This window comes from Tiliqua scincoides, chromosome 8 (genome assembly GCF_035046505.1).
Source record: "Tiliqua scincoides isolate rTilSci1 chromosome 8, rTilSci1.hap2, whole genome shotgun sequence".
Classification (NCBI taxonomy): Eukaryota; Metazoa; Chordata; class Lepidosauria; order Squamata; family Scincidae; genus Tiliqua; species Tiliqua scincoides.
The window spans coordinates 15,673,336-15,696,245 of record NC_089828.1 but is presented as its reverse complement, the minus strand read 5'-3'; the positions used below and the strand labels follow the sequence as shown (position 1 = coordinate 15,696,245).

The 22,910-nt window shown below is 42.3% G+C and overlaps 1 protein-coding gene across 4 annotated transcripts in view; it reads right to left on the bottom strand.

Moving 5' to 3' along the window:
* The window catches only part of MYO9A (myosin IXA), a 163,181-nt gene that overhangs the window by 8,938 nt on the left and 131,333 nt on the right, over nt 1-22,910 (bottom strand). For all 4 annotated transcript variants that reach the window (XM_066634984.1, XM_066634981.1, XM_066634982.1 and 1 more), the window contains 13 exons: nt 21,086-21,198; nt 19,433-19,590; nt 17,557-17,780; nt 16,580-16,696; nt 16,044-16,232; nt 15,043-15,090; nt 13,331-13,442; nt 12,268-12,329; nt 7,177-7,369; nt 6,399-6,527; nt 5,636-5,741; nt 4,741-4,872; nt 1,761-1,884 (listed from right to left, as the gene is read on the bottom strand). In XM_066634984.1, coding sequence (XP_066491081.1) covers nt 1,761-1,884; nt 4,741-4,872; nt 5,636-5,741; nt 6,399-6,527; nt 7,177-7,369; nt 12,268-12,329; nt 13,331-13,442; nt 15,043-15,090; nt 16,044-16,232; nt 16,580-16,696; nt 17,557-17,780; nt 19,433-19,590; nt 21,086-21,198 — 1,707 coding nt within the window. The remainder of the gene's footprint in view (nt 1-1,760; nt 1,885-4,740; nt 4,873-5,635; nt 5,742-6,398; nt 6,528-7,176; nt 7,370-12,267; nt 12,330-13,330; nt 13,443-15,042; nt 15,091-16,043; nt 16,233-16,579; nt 16,697-17,556; nt 17,781-19,432; nt 19,591-21,085; nt 21,199-22,910) is intronic.

Sequence of the window (22,910 nt, the reverse complement as noted above, 5' to 3'; positions counted from 1 at the left end):
ACTCTTTCAGGAAAGTGGAAGAATGGGAAAGGACAAGCTACAAAGCAAAAATACAAAGTTTCCAAGTGAACGTTTCATTTCTCCAAACTTTCTTCTGCCTTTTGGATTTGCCTGCATGCCCTGCAGGTTGTTCAATTGTTCCTGTAAGGATACATAATGTAGTAGAAGAGGCAAGTTGTCATCTTACACACCCCTAGAGAGGACTTATGTATAAACTATCTGTAGAAAGCAAAGTGATCGACTTATTTGAAAACTCAACCACTATTTGGCACCTCTACCATCTTCTATCCTCTGGCTAACCTCCCTGAAAAATTAGGCTCATGCACACTCCCTATGGGAGGTGATTCTGCTATTAGAAACAGAGGGCAGCTTAAGGGAGGAACATGCACACTCACACACGCACACAACACACAGAGTTATGAAGTGTGGGTTGTGGCACGGAGCATGCAGCAGCGCACTGGAATGAGTGGAGGGTTACAGCAAAAGGTCAGTGCAATGCAATTCTGATACATACCGGGATAGAACTGCGGGTTATGCTCATAAATCTAACGGCAATTAGTACAGGTTTCTGGATTAGAGAGGACAGGAAAAGGAAAGGAGCAGGTTAGAGCGAATGTGCCATCAGCCCTCTAAAAGAGCTGCTGGACTTCCAAATGAAAGGCAGTAATCGGTTGTGTCAGAAAGATGGTGCAAGTGAGGTAAAAGCCATTGTGCTGTGAAAAAAGTGGATCTGTACCAGTTGTGACCACAGATGCGCTCTTGATGGAGTGTGCCAAAAGAGCCCATGCTTACTTCCAGCAGTGCATATCTCGGTCACCAGCCACATAATCAACCAGACCCCATTACATAAGCAGAATGCAACACATTACATAACCTTCAGCTCACAGCAGAGAAAAAACAACAACAAAAACACAGCTCATTTCACTGCTGGGGCCTGCTTTTCAGCTCAACTATGAGCGCGCAAGCTTTCTGCATCCCAGAAAGGCAGCAAGGCAAGAGCAATCCACCAGACTAGAAAGAGCTCAATGCTGCAGCTCAATTGCTGTGTGTGTGAGACAACTCTGCCTCATGCTTCTCCCACTGGCATGTGCATGTGGGAGGGAGGCAAATAGAAGCCTACTCTGCAATAAGCAGTGTCATATGACAGTGCAGCAAGACTGAGTGGGACCAGACACTGAGCAGAGTTGGTTATAGAAAGAGACCCATCACACACACATGAAAGTGGCCTCGGTTCTCTAAATATTCTCTGAGAAGACAAACCTCAACAGACGAGGGTTGTCTCCGTGGGACAGCACCACACCAGCTCTACTCCCACCTTATCTGGGTTTTGTGTTGGGTCCGTTTAGAGCTCTGAACACATGGACATCAGTACAAGGCCAATCTTCAGTTTCTGTGTTGGACTTGGTTGTGTATGAAAGGGTTTGAGAAGCATAAAGGTTTGGAGAGGCTGGAAAGGCAGAAGACTAGGTAGGGGGAGTGGACAGGAGAGACAGATGGCTTGCTACCTAGACCCAAGTAAATTAACCAAGATACATGTATCTTCAATTCCAAGAGAGACCTATTAATGCTGCCATATGCTACCAAAAGGGCACACACAAGCTCTCTTTCTTCAATTAACTCTCAAGCAGAAAAATTACATTAACTTATTTTTCTTTTGGTGGTGGTGGGGGTTAGGGAGTCAAGAAAGCCATAATAGACCCATTTATGTTTCTTCTAGCCTGGAGGCACCAGTGTGGTTTTCATCCACTATGTCTCCTTACCATAGACCTGCGGATCAATGACAGCCGGCTCTTGGCTTTGTTCTCTGCAAACTCGAGGCTGCTGATGTCCTTGAGGCGAGCTCGGTATTTATTCATCTGCTCTACAACAATCAACTCAACACAACTGAAAAAAAATTAACAAGAGGAAAAGTGCATATTTCATTGGCCACATCCGACTATGTCATCTACATGCTAGGAAAAGAGATATTTCTTGCTCTGAAATGTTAGGGTGTGTGTTCCAGAAGGCATTTTCAAGATCTCATTTCTGTGTCAATACTGTCAGTCACTCCAGCCACATGAATGACAGCGACAATCTCACCGAGTGTCATTCTGGGAGAAAACATATCTATTTCTCCTTGGAACACTGTGTGTTCAATCACAGGTTTACATGTTAGGAAGCTGGGAGCAGTGGTGGCTTCCAATAGCACAGAGACATGGTGACAAACACGTTTGTCATCAGGTAATGCTTAAAACATCCTTGACCTTAAACTGGAAGTGAAAATAGATTCTGAGCTTGTTCTCCACAACTCTGAATGCTACGACTTGTAAATTTCTGAATGGGGAAAAACATTCCTCAGGATTCTCACCACTGTGAGAGAAAGTTAGAGTTACATATTTTCAGATTCACTTGTAATAACCAAAAGGTGAAGATGTGTATGGAAATGTAGCTACAAAGATGGGATACAGCCAGGTGGGAGAGCGGGTGGGAAGATGGCAGCCCTAATTTTGTTTCCCAGCTGCTTTGCTCCACCTTTTCTTCCTTGTCTTCATCCCTTGGGATCTTCACTTCTATTCCTGGAACTCCATACTCTGCATTGTCAACTTTCCAGACAACAGCTGTGCTAGAAGTTGTTTACCTCTATATACCAACACTGCCTTCTGAACCTTTGTTCCTAGTCCTATTATGTATGGCAACTTTTGCCCCTTTCCTTAGCGTGAGTTGCGATGCACTGTACTGTACTGGCATCACACAAAGTTATTGATGGCCCCCCCCGAACACTGCAATTCCTCTAGTGCAGTGTTATTCAAACTGTGAGGTGCAGCTCTTTAGGGTGGAGCCAGGAACTCAAAGGGGAGGCGCGGGATGTCCTCTCTCAGCGATACAGTCACATCCCTGGGCAGAATATGAGTCCGTCTTCTGCGCTTTTTTTTAAAGTAGAAGAAACAGGAGTTGCTCAGCTGTGAGAGTGGCTACTACCACCCCGCCCTCTTCTGAGCATGCTCGGCTTGCAGTCCTTAACCCTCACTGATCCTTGTCTGGTTAGTTCCTAGTTCCCAGCCTGGGATTGCTTCTCATCAAAGTGAAATCTCTTTTCAACCCCCTCCCTCTTCCACTTCCCCCTTTCGATCTCCAAACCTTCCCACTTTCCTCACCCTCCCCAAATAAAATGCTTCATATTTTACCAGTCATCAGGGGTCTTAAAGTTGCTTCCATGCAGTTGGCAAAGGGGGAAGGGAGAGACAAGCACACACTTTACTTGGACAGGAGCAGAAAAAGGGTACTGTTTTTAAAGTGATTTATTTATCTTGTCATTTGACTGAAGAGAAAAGGCTGTATTTTTAAAGTGATGAATCTTGCTATTTGAAGGGAATACTTATCAGCCATTGATGAAGTGACTGCCAGCCCAATCCTATCCACACTTTCCTGGGAGTAAGCCCCATTGATTCTAATGGGACTTCCTTCTGAGCAGACATGCATAGGCTTGAGCTGTGCATCTTCTAGTATAGGAGACAAATCAGCTTCCTAACCAAACCCTTACCAGCTCTGATATATTTTCATGGTCTATTTTTGTTTTCCCCACCAGCTGCTGGAAAAATTTAATTTCATTAAATTAACAACAACAACAACAACAACTTTATTTATACCCCGCCCTTCTCCCCAAAGGGACCCAGGGCGGCTTACAACAGTTAAAAACAAATTAAAACATAATTTAGCAAAACAGATAAAAACATAATAACACATTGACAAATATGATAAAAATAGTAGACAGATACAAAGTCAGGTAAAAAAGAGCATATAGCAGCAGAATATAAGGAATCAGGCCAATAAAAAAATACTAAAAGATGTAAAAAGATGTTAAAAAGGCCATGAGCTCAGATGGCTTGATTAAACAGAAAGGTCTTCAGGCCTCGCCGAAAAGTCTCAAGGGAGGGAGCCATTCTCAAGTCAAGGGGAAGGGAGTTCCATAACATTGGTGCCACTACTGAGAAGGCACCAATTAATTAATAATTAATAAAGAATTAATAAAGGGTTCAATCCTATCCAAGGAGAATGGGAGAAATGACTAGTTGGATTGGGGTCCACAGGGGGGTGTGTGTGTAATGTTGGTCAGAGTGGTTGTTCACAAAGTTCATTTGATAAAACAATTCTATTGGTATGCTTACAAGGTTTAAAAAAATGAGTCCTCCTGGACCAGACAGAATCTACCTACTCCAGCATCCTGTCTCCAACAGTGATCAGCAGCTGATCATTTATAAAGCATGTATATTACTGTGTATTAATAATATATTTTTAAGATCTGCATTTAATTAATGATAAGATTAACATAATTAATATTAATATAGTTAATATATATTTAATATTATATTATAATAAATATAATATTATAATATTATATTTAATATAGTTAATATTTCTGGCCACTCCCTGTTTAATGATGCCTCTTCCAGCCCTCAGGAACATGATGGGGAGTCATGGCCAACAGCCACAGGGGTCAAGGGAGCCACTGGCCGGAATAGTTTGAGTACCACTGCTCTAGGGAAAAGAGGCAATTGCAGGAGCTCCCTTCCAGGTGAAAGGTAGCAGATTTCTCCAAACACAGTCATTCACCTTCCCCACCCTCTCAGCTTTCAGAAGTTACTTTCCCTTTCCATGCTGACAAAAATTCAGGAGGAGAAGACTGAGAGTCTTGCAGAGACACAGGACATTATAGAAGATGCCAAATATCTTATGTGAGAAAATAAAATGCTGCATTTTTACCTGATTGTTTTACTGACATCCTGAGCACTCTGCAGAGGATCAGTGGTGTCTGGGCAACGGAGAATACAGGGAGCAAATACAATGGCTAGGGCATTTGCTGACATTCGGTTGGTCTCCTCTTGCAAGGCAATCCTAGAAGCATTAGAACATAATAAAATGTAATCAACGTTAGCTACAGTTCTCTTGGTTTTGCAGAAATGCCCAAAGCCATGGATAGAAGGTTCAAGTCTGGAGATAGGCTAGAGAGAGGGAATGCTACATATGCATTTGAGCTGAACTGGATGAAAAGAGGTATGGAAAAATAATCAAAATCTGCAGGAAAATTTTCCTTAAGTCTTTGACTAAGGGCCTATTAACCTGCTACATTTTGTGTCAAGTGATCCATCTGTGAGCATGGGGAGTTTATAAAGAGGTGTCAAATTCAGTGGCTGGAAACACCTTAAGAGGAACTCCTGCTGGCTGCATTACAGAAAAGATACTACCTGAACAAGGGCTGCAATCCTATTTCTCATCAAATGGGAAGAGAGCTCTCTAGGATTCTAACACGTGCACTGAGAACTTGGGTCAAGCTTTCCACCACCCAGAACGATCACAGTTGTGTTCAAATTGCAATTTTCCTTGTGAGATGACGATCAGGGCAATTTTAAACAAGATGATAAAGTACGGAACTTATTAAAACAAGCAATCTGCAAAGACTTGCTTCTAGCTTGAGACATAATGAGCCCATAAAACACAAGAGCTCTCTGTAGTGGCCATTACAGATACTAGTTGTCATGAAAAGGAAGCTGCACTGAAGGTATTGAATATATTTCCAGTATGCCATGGTATTCACTTAAGGGAATGAGGGAAGGGAAGGATGAAATTTCTATTGGAACCTGTATTTGGCTACTGGTACCTGACAAGGTGAAAGATCAGTCGTTCCAAGGTATTGAGATGGGTGCGAGAAAGCTGATCAATGATGGAGTAAACACCCCGGATGGCCTCCTTCCTCTCTTGCAAACCTGGGGAGAGCATATTTCATTCATTCATAGAACTGTGGACCACCATTATAATATAGCTGATTATTCAGGATGACAACATAAATCTTACTACGAAGTCCCTTTCAAATTAAAATTCAAGAACCAGCTATACAGTTAAATTCTCCTTGCCACCTGCTTACAATTTCCACTAGCTTTACTCAAGCTCCTGAAATGTCAGAACAAAAGTCTTTGTACACATCTTAAAAAACATTCAGGGTTTAAGCAAGCCTCCAAATAGAAGGTACAGCATTGTCAAATAGCTACTTCTAGGAGTCCTTTGGGTCTGACCGTGGCACATGGATGGTGCCAGTATCCTGGGTGCTCTGGCCTGAATTTATGAGATCACCATGGGATTTAAGGAAATATAAGCTTTGGATCTCAAGACACATTAAAAATCAGTACCATGATTTATTGTTTGCTGAAATTCAGAGAAGAAAGACAGAGTAAATGCTGAAACATGGTGGAATATAGTTTTTGTATCTCTTCCCCAATAGGAGAACCCAGTATCACCAGTTCGAAGCTCCAGACACTTAATTCAAGCTTACTAATTAAAAAGAGGTTGCAATATACTCTTTATGCAATTACACACAAAATTAACCTACTTTAGGGTCATTACTTACACACATGAAAGGTTCTTACCCATTGCTCGCAGAAATTCTTCATAAAGTTCAAATGTCATGAGAGGATTAGGTAAATCCCTCAGCCACTGTTTGAATACACTGGCAATGACATGAATATTGTAATCATCCAGATTCACACTTTCAATATCTGGTTAGGAGACAGAAGGTAGGAAAGCAGACCAGAAGAAAAAGAGTTAGAGAAATTAAACTGCAGTCTAAGTTGGTGGGGGGGAGGGGGCTAGCGCCTCTATGCCAATGTAACTGCTGACAGAGACTACCTCACCCTAATAATTGATTATGAAATTATCTGGAGACATGGCAAAGATGTTATCAAGAACATTCAGACTCTGCCAAGCTCTTTGGGGCCTTCTGTTATGAACATCAGCTTTGCTATCAAAATATAACCAAAATATTTTGCATAATTGCACACTAGATCTTCACCTCTGGATAAGAAATTAAACAAAAGGCTGAGAATTATGTAAGAGTACACAAACTTAATTCAGATATCATGCCAAGCCATTGCTGGCACTAGTGAGCGTTTAAAATGCAAATGATAGTTTGGGCTTTCAAGCGTACAGATCAGCCATCTGTTTAGAGCTGACCAACTACTGCCATCTGACTGGCACTCTTGTTTCTACGGCATAGGTGCCTTCCAGTCTGAACTAAATCTATAGCTCTAAGGTAGCTCTTGGACTAAGACAGTTGCTCAGCAAAAATCAGTGATTTTGGAGTTTTAAAGAAGTCAGAAGGGAGACACCTCTTTCCGTGCAGAGGTTGCTCTTCTCTGTCCCCCTCACCTGTGTCAAGTCCCTGTCTCAGCTCTTTGATCTTATTGGTTGATCCAGATTTCCGGTAAATGCCCTCTGTGTACAGCGCATGCATTTCTATGTAGCTAGTGAGCTTCTCAAACACCAACGGCACTGTTCGCTCTTCACAGGTCAAACGAGAGAGTTCAACGCCAAACTGCCGTGAGGAAAGCTCAGGATCATACTAGAAGGTAGGGACAAGATTCTCGTTTATTCTGAGTAACATTAAAGCAATGCTGCTCACAGTTCAGTGAACCTCGGAATGTTGCAGGATTGATTCTGGCAATAGATGCAAGTGGTTTTAAAAATGACAACTTTTAGTCCAATTTTCCAAGTAAAATTTCAAGTCAATCGGACACAAGGAATGATTTGGTTGCTGTTTTTTCAATTCCATCCTCCCCAAAGTCTTTGCCATACCTGCAATACACCTGTGTTCACATCACTGTGCTGGCAGCATTGCTGTTGCATCAGCTAACAGTAGACACACAACTCAGATAACAGTGGGGCTGCAGTCACAAAATGTCTCTGTAAAACAGTCCCTACCAATGTTGCTCCTAAACTTTGACTTATTCAGGGTTTACTGTTTGTTTCACTGAAACTCAGGACCTGTTTCACTGACTGTGGTGAAAATCCCTGAACTTCTCTATTCTCTGTACCAAAATGGAGTACTGAATACCTTAGGACAGGGGTGCTCACAATTTTTTGGCTCGAGAGCTACTTTGAAACCCAGCAAGGCCCGGAGATCTACCAGAGTTTTTTTTACAATGTTCGCGCCATCATAACATATAACATTTATGTGTACAATGTATGTTGGTGTACCTTGAACCCCACTGAGTATAACAGGACTTACTCCTGAGTAGACATGCCTAGGATTAGGCTGTGAGGCTGCAATCCTAGCCACACTTACCTGGGAGTAAGCCCCATTGAGTACAATGGGCCTTACTCCCGGCGTTTCCTCCCAGAGGCACCTGAAGGGGGGGTCGGCACTCCGCGATCTACTCATTTTGCCTCGCGATCTACCAGTACATCGCGATCCACCTATTGAGCACCCCTGCCTTAGGATCACCACCATTAGGTGATTAGGCAAGCACATGCAATATTTTTTTTTTTGAAATTAAGTTTCTTTATCCCAGAAGGCATCAGATTAGAGTGCCCTCCAGCTCTACCTGAAATAGTAAATGTTCAGATTGGATACTCTGGCCCACCTGATCAGGGCACGGCAACAATGAACCAAAATGTTGACATCAAAGGGCATTTAAGATTAAGCCCAAGGAGATTCTTGGCTCTTCACACCAATAGAGCAAATGATTGTGTCAGGATCGCTTTCTTTTGGAAAGAGATGCCATGGCAGATGGGAACCATCATCTGCAGTGGACTGAGGGCCCAGTCCTTTACAACTGATGCAGCCATGCCAACAGGGTGTGCACTGCATCCTGTGATGGGGGGCCCACCACAGAGGTCTCCTCAAGAAAAGTGAGCAATTGTTCCCTTACTTACGGGCTGCATCAGTGGTGGAAAGATGGATAGAACTGGGCCACAAAAGAAAGTTATGTCAGATTTTCTGTTTATTTTATGTTCACTGGTTCACTACTTTGTAGAAATGCCATTAATTGTACTGAGGTTCTCCATCATCCATGTCTTTGAGGGAAAACTTGGTTTTTAAAATTAAATCTTACTCTTTTCACCACTACCTCTGTTTCAACAACCTTCCCTCTTATTTTGATCTTTAACCTATCTGGTCTGGTTGATTCAGTGAAGAGCATGTTGTCTTACCCCCAAGTCTGCTTGCCCTAAGCTATTGCATCCATTTCTGGGGAACATGCTGAGAATCTAGGTCTCTCACCACACACAAGGGGGGAGAATATCCAAGACAGTCCCCAAAATCTGGCTTTAGCTTTGGTGGTTGCAGCAATTGCCACCACTTGGTTCCAGAGTAAGTTTGGGGATGATGGGTACAGCCCCATGCCCCACCACTGGCTTCTTCCACTTTGCATATGAATGTTAAATACAGAGATAAATGAAATATCTGCAACATGAGCAAGAGATGTGCCTGGCCAGTCACACAGCCAGAGAACTGATCTGAGGACCTTGACATATACTTTTGTGTACAGAGCCACTTTTGGGACACAGTTTCCAGCAATTAGATCACAGTCAGCCTGAACAAAAGATTCTGACTAGGGATACTTCACAGAGGTTCAAAGCTGGTTCTGAATTTAATAAGTGCAATAGGTCCCAATCCAAGGAATGAATGAGAAAATGGATACAAGGCCAGGCTCCTTCAACATTCAATTTTTCTCATTCAGCATCACTATTAAACAAATTAAGATAAAAAAGGGAAGAAATCAGGGATTGGTTTCCATTGGAACAGACTCTCCGTGCAGGAATACACTAGCACAACACAGGGCCACAAAAGATTCAGATCTTACACACTCTTCTGTTAGCTAACGTGGCTACGATAGAGTCTAGTTCAGGGGTGCTCACACTTTTTTGGCTCGAGAGCTACTTTGAAACCCAGCAAGGCCCGGAGATCTACCAGGGGGGAAGGAAGCGTCTGACAGACACCCCCTTTAATGTATGGAGCCCCTGCTGTAGTCTAGTCAGTTTCGTCAGTTTTGTTGCTGCTTACCTGAAGAGCAGCTAAAGCAGGGGTGCTCACACTTTTTTGGCTCGAGAGCTACTTTGAAACCCAGCAAGGCCTGGAGATCTACCAGGGGGGAAGGAAGCGTCTGACAGACACCCCCTTTAATGCATGGAGCCCCTGCTGGAGTCTAGTCAGTTTCGTCAGTTTTATTGCTGCATGCCTGAAGAGCAGCTAAAGTGTCAGTTTCAGTGTCAGTTTAGCTAAATATGTCAGTTTCGTCTAGTCACTAGACGAAACTGACATATTAACAGTTTGGAGAGACAGGGCTCCGCAATCTACTCATTTTGCCTCGTGATCTACCTGGTCTAGTTGCTACTCTCATGGCCTTGTAAGCGCTCTTCATTACAGCATAAAATGACCACTCACTGCAATATATCAGTAAAAGACTAAAGACTGTCAGCAGAAAAGGTGGGCACTTTACCATAAAGCAGGGGTGCCCAAACCCCGGCCCTGAGGCCACTTGCGGCCCTTGAGAACTCATAATGTGGCCCTCAGGGGGACCCCAGTCTCCAATGAGCCTCTGGCCCTCCAGAAACTTGCTGGAGCCTGCACTGGCCTGACGCAACTGCTCTCAGTGTGAGGGCGACTGTTTGACCTCTCACGTGAGCTGTGGGATGAGGGCTTCCTCCACTGCTTGCTGTTTCACATCTGTGATGCAGTAGCAAAGAAAAGGCCAGTGTTGCTTTGTTCAAGGCCTTTTATAGGCCTTGAGCTATTGCAAGACCTTCATTCATTCAAATAAGTTCCACCTCTAATAAATTCATTTATGTAAATTTATTCAAATTAATTATTTTTCCCCCCAGCCCCCAACACAGTGTCAGAGAGATGATGTGGCCCTCCTGCCAAAGACTTTGGACACCCCTGCCATAAAGCAATAGTACCAAATTAAGTGACTGGAAAATGAGAATGAATGTAGGTCTTTTAACATTTTTCTAAACTGGGAGTGCTTTCGCATAACTCAAATAATAATCCCATAAACTGGAGCACAGTCTCTGATAAAACATGGCAATATTTCAGAAGGGTTTCCAAAATGAGTGAGGCTTCAAGGCCACAGAAGTCACAAGACTGGGCTGAAAATATTTCTTTTTTCTAATACAGTGTTTTACTCCCCTCAGCAGCTTTTATGACAAATCTTAATTTTGTATAACTGTAAAAAAAATCAAGACATTTTAAAAACCTAAAATCCTGTCTCCAAACAAATAAAGCCTCAGCGATAGCAGTGTAGCATAGCAGTGTAACCAGGTCATCAATATATGAAGCACTGGTTTTTGTTTTTTCTTCAAGCCACCAGGGCTCTCCTGAGGCCTCAAATATTTAACACAAAGTTCAGGCAGCAAGAACATGCTTTGTCTGATCAATAACACTAAAAAACTAATTCACTGAACTGAGGCCTAGTTAAGCACAGGTCAGTAATACTTATATATATTCTTATACTTCTATAAGCACTATAAGAAGTACTTCAGTAATACTTGTTATATATATATATAATAAAACCAGGTGGCAAATAATGATAAGATCCTGTTTCTATGACACACACCATGCTTAAGACCACAGGAGTGCAAAATGCTTAAACATGAAGAATATCAGCCTTTTCAAATAAACACTACTAACTTTTAAGTATGGTCCACAATGTGTTATTAGGAGTAGTGCAAAACTGGTTTATTTCACAACATAGTACATGCATTGCCAGGGGGAAGAGCCAGGGATAGCATAACTTAAAACTGCTTCCAAGAAAATACATTCAAATGTATTTTCAGATTTCACAGAGGAAAAATCCACAACTGCTAGTTACATGGGGAGTTAACCACACTGCCCTATAGAACTTACACCCTTAGAATACCTCAAATGATGGCCAAACCTTTGCCCATGCTATATCCTAATACATTACCCAGAGCCACACCAGCTACTGACTGAGTGAACTAAACATAGGAGAAAATGAAAAGGCAAGAGTTTAGTGGTTGGTCAGCAACTGGATTCATTTCCTCATGTATGTTTCTACTGTCTGAATATCTCGTGTGAGTTGAACTAATGGAAAAAAAAATAGTTTTTACTAGTACTATAAAGTTAGCAGGCACCAAGAAAACAAAGTGGCTAATGTTTTACAGCCTAAGTGATTGCTAGGACAATGGAAAGTTCATACTACTATGGCAAAGCACATTCACTACAAGACAAACTCTCTCGCAAGTCACAGCTGAAGGTGTCCTGAAACAGAGGCCTCAATTTGTCAGATCTAAGGAAGGTCGAGAGAACAGGTGAACAGCTTTTGCCATATGACCATGTGGTGCTGACCCAGATAGTAGAAGAAAAGGAGAGAACTCGTTTTACCATACCAGTGTGGATTCCCTTTAGCCTCAATCTAAAAAGGAAGCTTTGTAACAATTTTGTAAGATAGTTTGTCATGAAGTTGAAAAATACAACAGGCTTAGACAAAGCAACCTTACCTTTTTGGAGCACTTGGTTGTGGTTTTCAGACAGCACTTTCTGTGGCAAGCATACTTGCACACTGCAATCAGGAAAACAACACTTAATGTTTAACTTACACAAACTCTGTTGCATTGTGGCTTTCCTGGGGGATCAAGCTGGCAAGCTAGGCCCACACATCCTAGTTAGGTGCTAGTGCAGGATCCATCCCAGGTGAGACATGACACTCAGGGTGACACATGAAACACTACTGTTGGCAAATGTAGATTCCCAGAGGTCACTCATTCATTTAACCTTTATTGGTATAGACCATTTCCAATAAACAACGGCAATATCAACAAAAAAAGCTTACAATAAACAGAGGAATAAAGTAGCCAAGGTTAAAACCACTCATTGTTCAAGACCACTGTGCAGGGGAGCTGAAATACAAAAAATTTACACCTAGACAACACTGAGAACAAGTATCTCGCAACATATAACCAGCAATGCTCATTTCTTCCATCCAACAGATACCAAACAGTGTCAATATCCGATTCCCAGATTCTTCAGAGTTATCTGAAGAGCATTTGCGAGGAAGAATTAGCAAGTGAGGAGAAGAATTAGGCGCCCCCCTATTTACTAATTTGTTTCTGCAGCTGCTCCTCTATTACTCTTATGAAGGAAACGACAGGGCTGGAAGCCTCATGTTTGCCTCCTTAAACATATGGAATTATTCTTTTCAATTGATGTGTTGATTTCAATCTAATTTATGTCAGCCAAATGGACCAAGGTTGTGGAGGAAATGACACAGGCTGGACTTTATTAGTATATCATTTTTGACATTTAGATTCCAAAATCAACATTGTATAGATATGGGTTCATTTAACATAGTAACTCTTCTGTTGGCTTTTCTTGCAAGCATTTTGAAATATTCATGGTGCAACAGGGAAAATAAATTTCTAAATGCAAATAACCACTTTTGCGTATATAGCATACCATGAAGCATATGAAGTTCTAGTGAAGGAAAACGTCATTTTTCTAATAAGGAAAAAGACTACAGATAACAAGACAGTATAGCAATCAAGAACTCTACTTCATGCTTACGTTTACAAACAGACGCTCTGTCCATGATCCATATTAGAGAGGAACAGAATTCGCAGTAGGTGGGGATGCTGTACTGAGTGGCCTTAAAAATGTGACCATTGTGTTCTTCTACCTAAAAAAAATGAAGTTTGATGGTCAATGACAGCTGAAAACAGATTTCTGAGGGTTTACACATCTGCTAAAAAGCTAAACTAAGAGATACCAAAGTATTTCAGACAGTTGTAATTTCATTATTTGGGTGGAATGCCAAGAGTACATTCCTGGCCATGCCGACTCCCTGAGTCTCAGAATTCTCAAGAGTTGTATTTGGTATGTTGAACAATTTAACAACATATAAAAATGTCCTATTTAATCATTCTTGATCCAGTGAACCTTGCAGTCAGTCTCAAAACAGTAAGATGAAATGGTTAAGCAATTTAGCAACTGCAGAGAATTCTAGAAAGATAGCTTGGTGGTACAAACACATTCTCTGCATTTAGGACGTTCCTAATGCAATACTTGACATCTCTATAAAAAGAAGAATTTCAGAATTGACAGAGGAGGAGGCTTTTGTCAGAACAGAGAAAACTAGGTTAGATGGACCAATGGTCAGACTATAAAAGAAGCTACATCCATTCTAGGCTACATCAGTTTCACAGTCCCTGTTGCCCACTCCTAGCCTATCTCAGCATAGAACTTGGAGAGACCCACCAAAAAGCATAAGGATTCATGCCTTCAAGATTTATTTATAGATGCTGAAACCACATGCTATGGACTTGTGCATGTAGAAAGTGACACTACTCCCTCATGGGAATGTACCAAACTGGAGTGTTTGAAAGGTTCCCAGTGACCTGGTTTGCAGTATGAGTGAAATTTCATAATTCTCCAGTGGGATCTGGACATATTGCTGTCTCTGGACATATTTATTGGCACGATGCTTGATCCTGGCAGCACCATTCTACAGATACTGTAGCTTTTGTTTAAAAAAAAATATTGATCTGGTTTTCAGAGGAGTAACTTTCAATTCCTAGTAATGGATGGAACTTCTGAAGCATTTTCTGGAATGAGTAGAAATGTTGCAAAGGTCATGCTCAAGTATCGCCATACAATTTTATCCCTCAGCGTTCACTGATGGATCCATGGCATTCACGTCATAACCTTCCCATAGACAATATGGGCTAAAGGTGGAGAAGACACACAGCCGGTACACCATCCTTATAGTCACTGTGGAGCTAACTAACAAATGGTGTACAAAGATCTGTAACTCACTTGCAGTTCTGAATTGCTTCACTAGGAGGCACTCCAGCTTTACAGCTGATAGTCTATGTGCAATAAAAACACATTTTATTCCTTTGTGACATTCCAGATGTCACAACAGAGTATGACTTTTGTTTCATATCTATCATTTGCTAGGCAATTCTCAGTTTTAGACATGGTTTGCATAAATAATTAGTATTATCACTGCACAGATCATAAGCATTCAATCACTTTAGCTTTCCATGGAGCTCACTATGAATACATCTCAATATTAAAAGCCAAATGATGAAATAGGCACACAAGCAAAGTGAAATCTGTACTGCAACTTATAAGTTTTCCCTTGGGACTTGTGGTTGGCAGTTGTAGGATTTGGATTCACCTTCTAGGACTGACCTTACCATATCTCCAAGAATTCTCATTAGGGTGAAAACAAAATTCATAGACTTAACATTAAAAGACAAAAGAGTTCTACTTACAACATCAGCTTCCTTCTTTCTTCTCTTCTTTCTTTCTGTTTTGGTCACCTAAAACAGCAAGAAACTAAAATCAGAACTAAGATTCTGAATTATTAAGCTCTGTTTCCAGTCCTATTTGTTTCATTCGCTCAGCCTGCCCTTCCAATACACAATTGAATAGTCTATTAACACCCCAATAACTGCTTCCCCTGCATCTTTCAGTCACTGCACTTCCAGTCTTCAGCATTTGGTATTCCTAAGATGCAGTTTGCTTAGCTCTGGAATGGTGGTGATATTCAGGATACTCGTCAATGTTGGTAACACTGGTGACCAATAACCTAAATCAAGGGCTGGCTCAAGATGCAAAGTAACTAGGTCAAGGAAGTTGCTTTAACCCCATTTCTGAGACCTTATTCAAAGAAATATTTTGATTTCGGGTGGGATGATCATACAAATGAGGGGAGGAAAGAATGGAAATGAGTTCCTGGCACAGTTCTCTCTTCTCCCTACTGAAGGCCTCCTTCCCTTCCCTATATAGTACTTTCCAGCACCATGTACACAAAGGAACTTCAGAATGACTAGAACGAACAAATTTGCCCTCGGCATTTTAGCATTAAGCACCTCTCAGTGTCATTTCTTCCCACTCTCTTGCTCTTCATGCTCTGTCTAGCAGTTCAGGCATAGAAACAGGATCTGTAGACATTATGTAGAACACCACTTCATCCATGTGCCTTTTTAGAATCAAGTGGCACATGAGTTGTACTGGAGATTCAGTTGTACTGAAACTTCCAGTACAAGAGTCCCACCCCCAACACCTTACTAAGCACTATGCTTTATGATCTTACACCATCATGATTATTACAAATCTGCCCTTTAAAAAATGTATTTTGCCTTTTTCTTAACAAATATCTTAATATCTTAAGAATATGAAGAAATGCATGGGTAGTAGTTAGTGCCAAGTGCTCTTATTTTTGCAAAGCTAGACTTCACAAGACTGATAAAGGCTGCACCATACAGTTTACCTTGGAGGCAGTATAATCCAGAGGCATATATTCAGTCATATATTCATCCAAAAACACTTTGAAAGTATTAACCCACACTCGGACAGGGGATTCACTCCAGTCCCTTTGCTCAAGCCTCATGGTTTTCTCCAGAATCTGTTCAAACAGTGCATACAGGTCTTTATAGCGGATGCTCTTTCCATCACCCATCTATTAACACAGAGAGAAAATGACAACAGATTTATCTTTGTTTACAGTATTTTACACTGTTTTTCAATTATGTTGTTTCAGGCAGCATACAAAACTTTAAAATCTTGGCATGAAAACAAACACAGAAAAATCAATACAAAATCCTAAAGCAGAAGATGTCAGCAACAGGCACTAGTTCCCAAAAGCATAACTGAAGATCGTTAAGTCAAAAACCATCAACATTCTTGACTGAGAAGTGAGAGTTGAGATTTATATAAAACAAGATATTTGCATATAATTATCTATTGTTTCATACCAAGACTGCCCAACTTGCAAGCTCTTAACCAGAGTAGCCCTATGTAACTTACTGCCAAAGCTGAAGAGTAACAACTGAAGATATTCTGGCGAAATTCTTTTAAGGCTTTTTTAAAAACGACATCCACGAGAGTGTCCTTCTTGCAGTCCTCACTATCCAGATCATTCATCTGTAACACATAGAATAATGTTATCACACATCATGAGGTTTCAATACTTCTTGAGTGGAAGAGAAAGGGAGTAGGAATGCAACTTAATTTCACCCCACTCTATAGTATTGGCAACCTTCAGTCTCGAAAGACTATGGTATCGCGCTCTGAAAGGTGGTTCTGGCACAGCGTCTAGTGTGGCTGAAAAGGCCAATCCGGGAGTGACAATCCCTTCCACACCGGGAGCAAGTGCAGTCTGTCCCTGGTCTGTCTCCCTGGCTATGGGCCTTCCTTCTTTGCCTCTTAGCCTCAGACTGTTGGCAAAGTGTCTTTTCAAACTGGGAAAGGCCATGCTGCACAGCCTGCCTCCAAGCGGGCCGCTCAGAGGCCAGGGTTTCCCACTTGTTGAGGTCCATCCCTAAGGCCTTCAGATCCCTCTTGCAGATGTCCTTGTATCGCAGCTGTGGTCTACATACAATACAATCTGGGATATAGTTGAATCAAATTTGCTGCTCAGTTCAGACAATGGGGTCACCAGGGGAGGAAGTAGGTCTACTCTCAACCCAAAGCAGGACCACAAAAATATTCCTTAATTTTCCCTCATACAAGTGAATGCCTGCACATCATTCCTATGGAAGTCTAGAGATGCATTTGGTATACTGTAGTGACAAGGGAAAAACCTGCCCTCCTCCCATGACACTGGGTGGTCCATTCCCTACTGACCCACAGGAGTGTGCACAGAGCTCACAGAGATGTACTGCACCCCCTAAAAGGTCCCTAAAATATGAAGGCTTTTCTTCTACATGTATCCCATTTGTCATATGCTAGTGAAATGCCCTTCATTTGGGAAAGGACTGTTGCTCTGTGGTCCATAACAATACCTTTTTCAACAGAAACTCATCCATGCTTTTCAAGTCGCTAGCACTGGTTATGATCTGAAGAGCATCATTTTGCCACTGTGCCGGTTCCATTGTCACATTGCTGATTTTCAGGCTGCGCTTGCGCTTCACCTTGGGCGATGGTTCTTTGTTTTCCTTACATTCTCTTCTATAGATGCCAGACAATTCGGGACTCCTTGGAGGAGTCATGTGATGTTGGCCCAGCTCTAGCAGTTCAAAGACATTTCAGACTTCTTACATCAAGAACCACCCCACAAGCAGCATTTTACAGTCCATCCTGTGAACATTAATGCCCCAACCTAGAGACTTTTTATATTCCCACATGTGCACATGGAGCTCCTACATGCACACAGATGTCCCTATCCACTGCATCATGAATTCTGAATTGGGGCAAATTGTGGGTGAATATAGATAACTGGTAATTTATCACAGTGGCTGTTAAAAACTTGCTAAGCTCATCCTTTGAACTAACCTGCCTGAGAGCCCAATCCTGAGGTCCTGTGAGGTCCATAAGGCATGTTTGCGGGGCTTACCGCCAGGCTCCTGCTGGAGCTAGCCCAGCACCAGCTGGTGCTGGGTTAGTGCCCAGCAGTTGCCCGGGTTCCGCAGCTCCACGGTCCCCTGGACTGCCAGGCTGCAGAATGGGAGGCGGGGGCTTGGCCGAGGCATTCCGGGGGGGGGAGGTGTGGCCGGGGGCGTGGGGGTAGGTGTGTCGGGGAGGGGGAAAAGCATATCCACGGAGCTGAGCTCCACAGGATCCAAGGCGCTCATGCAGGGCTGATCGCCCTACACGAGCACCATTGCGGGGCTGCTTCCCTTACTCGGGGGAAGGTTCTCCCGAGAAGCCTCCTGCGATAGCGCAGGAGGTGCAGGATCCGGTGGCAGCCCTCCATGGAGCCGCCGGGTCTAGAAGCTCCGGGCAGCAGGATTGGGCTGTAAGTGTTATGGAAAAATCCTACTACACTTCCTTGCCTGGTTTTCTGTTCCAGTGCAGAAGCTTTGCATGATTCTCTTAATCACTTGGCACAACAATTCATATCACCAGTCTACGAAGTGGTTACAAGCATACTGTCCTAAGTTATCACATGGGAAATGGCTGTCTGCAGTCACCTTATATCAAGTGCCTCGCAGTGGCATACTGGGCAGGGGGATCAGCGGGTGCAAGTGCTCCTGGTTGACACGGCCAGGGGGTTGTGCCCACCGGTCTTATTGCCCCAAGGGCTACCTGTGCCTGCTGCTTCCCTGCCTGGATGTGTTCTGAGGGCTGAAGAGGCTGTTTGCGGCCTCGCCACCCTCAGAATGCATTCTAAGGCTTCCAGAGAGCCTTAAAATATTTCCAGTTCGCTGAAAAAACTGGAAGTGACATTTTAAGGCCTTCTGGAGCCCTCCAAAGACTTCTGGAAGTCATGTGACCAGTGGGGGGGCATTTCCAGGTTTGTGAAGTGGCACAGTGGCCAAGACTGCCACTTGTGCTTCATGCTAAGATTTCCTCGAAATGTAAAACCTGTTTAACATGAAATCAATACATACAGAGACCCTGTGTGGTGTATTGGTTAAGGGAGGTCCAGATTCGAATCCCCACTTGCTCATAAAGCTCACTGGGTAACGTTGGACCTGCCACATACACTCACCCTAACCTACCTCACATAAGTGGTGTGAGGATAAAATGGAGGAAAGAGCCAATCTTGTTAACTGCTCTGAATTCCATGAAGGAAGGGCAAGGTAGTAACACTTTGTACCCATAACTCACCTTTTAACATTCTCACTGTGTTGCACGCACAAGTAACATAACTTCAACACCTCCCTCTATATGAAATCTGCATACCTAAATGCTCTATTGGCACATCATTACTTTTACCTTCTTCAAGATGAAGGCCTGAAATCATCTCTCTGCCAGATGAATCTTGATCTGGATACAACTCCAGCAGCTCTGACTGGGTAGCAAGCTTCTCTCGGTTTGTTTTTTTCTCTCCCTGCCTTCCTTTCCCCCAAAATTTCATCTTGGCTCTTTGAGGTCTGTGTTAAAAGGAAAGTGAGAAGACAATCAGATTGAATCCTTATTTCTACATCTTATAGGACCAAATTACACATTACAATGAACATGTTGCCTGTCTTGGTGTTTTTGTAGAAAAAATTGTGTGATGGGCACGAAATAAGACAAACCAACAGCATAGGATCAGGGGGCTTTGGCACTCTGCCCCCTGCCATGATTGATACCGATTATATTGCCCCATGTGCTAATTTAATCAAGGAAAAAATTCTACTGCCCGTTCCCTTTCATCACTTGTTCGGAATGTCTGAAGCTGCCCTCAGTTGTTGACATTTAAACCACTTTTTTCTCCTTAAAAGTTGCACTGTGGTGACTTTTGAGAAACTCTTCATCACAGCCTTAGCTTTCACTGTTTGCTTTTCCAGGCTACAGGGTAAATCGCTGATATAGGTGTACCCCTCCTTTATACCATGAGACTGCCATATGAGGAACTCCGGGTAATTTTTCAAAGTTAAAATACAAAACTTAGTGCTTCCCAATCTTAACTGCTTCCTTAAGTTGCATGAAACAAACACACAGTCACAAAATAAACACAAAATGAGAGTTCTGAGAAAACTCTCATCTGCATAACACTGTTTGTTCAGCAAGTCCTCACTTAGTTGTCAACAGGTTCTTGGAAACTGCAACTTTAACCAAAATGACTTAAAATGAAACCAATTTAACTGTTGCAGGAAACTGCAACTTTAACCAAAATGACTTAAAATGAAACCAATTTAACTGTAGGCTAATTGATATATATAAACAAGAGTTAAGTTTCTACAGCATATTTCTGGTCACAAAAACATCACCATGCTTCTAAACACTTCTATTAAACATTAAAAAAAATATGGCTGGAAAAAACCCAAGCAGACATGGGACAAACTCCACAGACAGTGGCCCCAGACAGAAATCAATTTTCCCCCTCAACTTTAAAATAAAATGACTTATAACAAGACAACTTTAAAAGAAGACTTGCTGTACTACTAGCTTATTGTACAAGTCATGCTTACTGTTGGTTAGAAAATACATGACGCTACTCATTAAGAAACATAAGTTAAAATACTGTGTGCAAACCAGTGAGCAGAACAGATAGATTACATGGAATAAGTTGTTCTGAACCAAGCTGTCTACACTAAATTCTGCAGCATACCATACCATAAGGGCTCGGGTTCAACAGTTGAATTACAGCCCCTTTCTCTTTGCACTTGACCTACCATCTCATGGGAAACTGACTCAGCAAATGAAGCCAAATATCCAGAAACTTCCCCCCAGAACATTCAATTGCATCAATGGTAAATAAATAATGAAAATGGATGCCTATTTACACACATATGGAAGCTGCTAAGACATGCCAATGACTAGAAAAAGCTCCATAAAATACATTCACATATAGGACATATATGCATGTGCCAAGGAAAAAATACATATCAGGAGGAATGTTAGCTCAGGCTCCTCCCTCTCCCTTTGCTAGACGTTTTATACCTTCCATCTGTAGCCACAGCTTTCTGTGCAGTTGCCAGTTTTCCAATCTCTCCTTGAGACATGGTTTTGTGGAGCTTAGTTTGGCCTTCATTTGATGTGAAACGCTGCAGCATCTGCAACAATTACAAGCATGATAAATACTTCAAAACCAGAATGTCATCTGATATTGTAGGAGACAATCTTACAGTGGCTGAGGTATTTACCGTATTTTTCACTCTATAAGACGCACCTGACCATAAGACGCACCTAGTTTTTAGAGGAGGAAAACAGGAAAAAAATATTCTGAACCAAATAGTGTAATAAAATATGTCTCTCCACTGCTCTGTTTCCATGCTCCTTAGCATATTTTACTACCTCTAGTTTAAAAGGAATTTTATATGCTAGCCTTTTCTGCTTTATCATCCTTGCACTGGTAGAATGAGGTACTGTAGTATTTTTCTGCAAGTGCATTGTCACTAAGCGCTGAACATTTGCATTACCGTTGAGCGCCGGCATTTGCATTACAATTTTCATTTGCATTACCATTGCATTTGCATTTGCATTACCATTGAGCGCAGGCAGGACCCTGGTCAGGGGCAGAAGCACCTGCCAAGGAGGCTCTGCTGCCCTGAGAACGCCTGCAGCTTTGCAGTATTCGCTCCATAAGACGCACACACTTCCCGCCCCACTTTTGGGGGGGGGAAGTGCGTCTTATGGAGCGAAAAATACGGTATATTGATACAGGGAGGGAGGAAATGCTTGCAGAGAACGATTTGCTATGACTTCTGCATGGTTGCCGAAGAACTAGCTATACAAAGTCAACACCTATTGGTTCCTTGTTACAAAAAACAAACATGAAGCACATGATTCTCCTGCTACCATTGGCCTGAAGGCCAACACCTGAGATAATGGCAAGAAGTTCTCTCTCTTTTTTTCCTCTGATATATTCTTAGAAGCTGCGAGCTGCTGCCTGGGGACTTGAGTTATACTTCTGAAAATTCCTCACGCCCTCTCAGTAAGGCGCTGTTACGGTACAACGGTTTGTTATAACAACCCTTCCAGGCAGGGAGGTGATGGTGGGAGGTATAGCAGTTTATTGCAAATTGAGATATGGGAAAGAAATACAGTTTATTGGAAATGATCTTATTTCTGTTGGGATTGGAAGGAAATGGGAAACGGTAGAGATGGAGCCCTCTATCCCCACAAAATACCTCACCCAAGTCAAATTTATGGGCTGCGTACTTCCTGTTCCAACAGTGTCCTCCAAAAGGTCTGATAAAATGTGCTTTGCTGTCTTTATGTTTAATATGGGCTCAATCTGGACATTTCATGCAAAAGAGCACTTGTGGGTAGCCATTGCTGCGCACAGCCCTTTAGCACAATATGCTTCAGAATCAGTAGTAAGATGTAGATTGCTTTCAGACTAACTGGTTACATCACTGAGTTCATTTTCTGGTACGTATAGAAATGGAACTTCCATGCCACATCAGCTACTGTGGGCCTATGGGAGTTCTGGTATACAGGGGTAGATTTTGCTTGTTCTTTGTGTGTAGTGAGATATCAGAAGGGTCTGTGGAACCCAGAACAGCTGCTCTTGTGCACCAGCCCCTAGCCTATTTGGTATATTTATTCGCTACCTTTCATCATAAATGCTCAAGGATGGCACATCCAATCAACTTGAGTAAAAAGGATTGCTGGGTCAGGACAAAGGTACACAAATATGACAGAGCACCTTCTAATACCTTAAAGGCTCACAAATCTTTAGAGTGGCATGAGGCAAGTGCCCACTTCAGCAGATGAATGCTGCAAGCTCACACATAATGCTTTCATCAGCCATTTTTGCTTG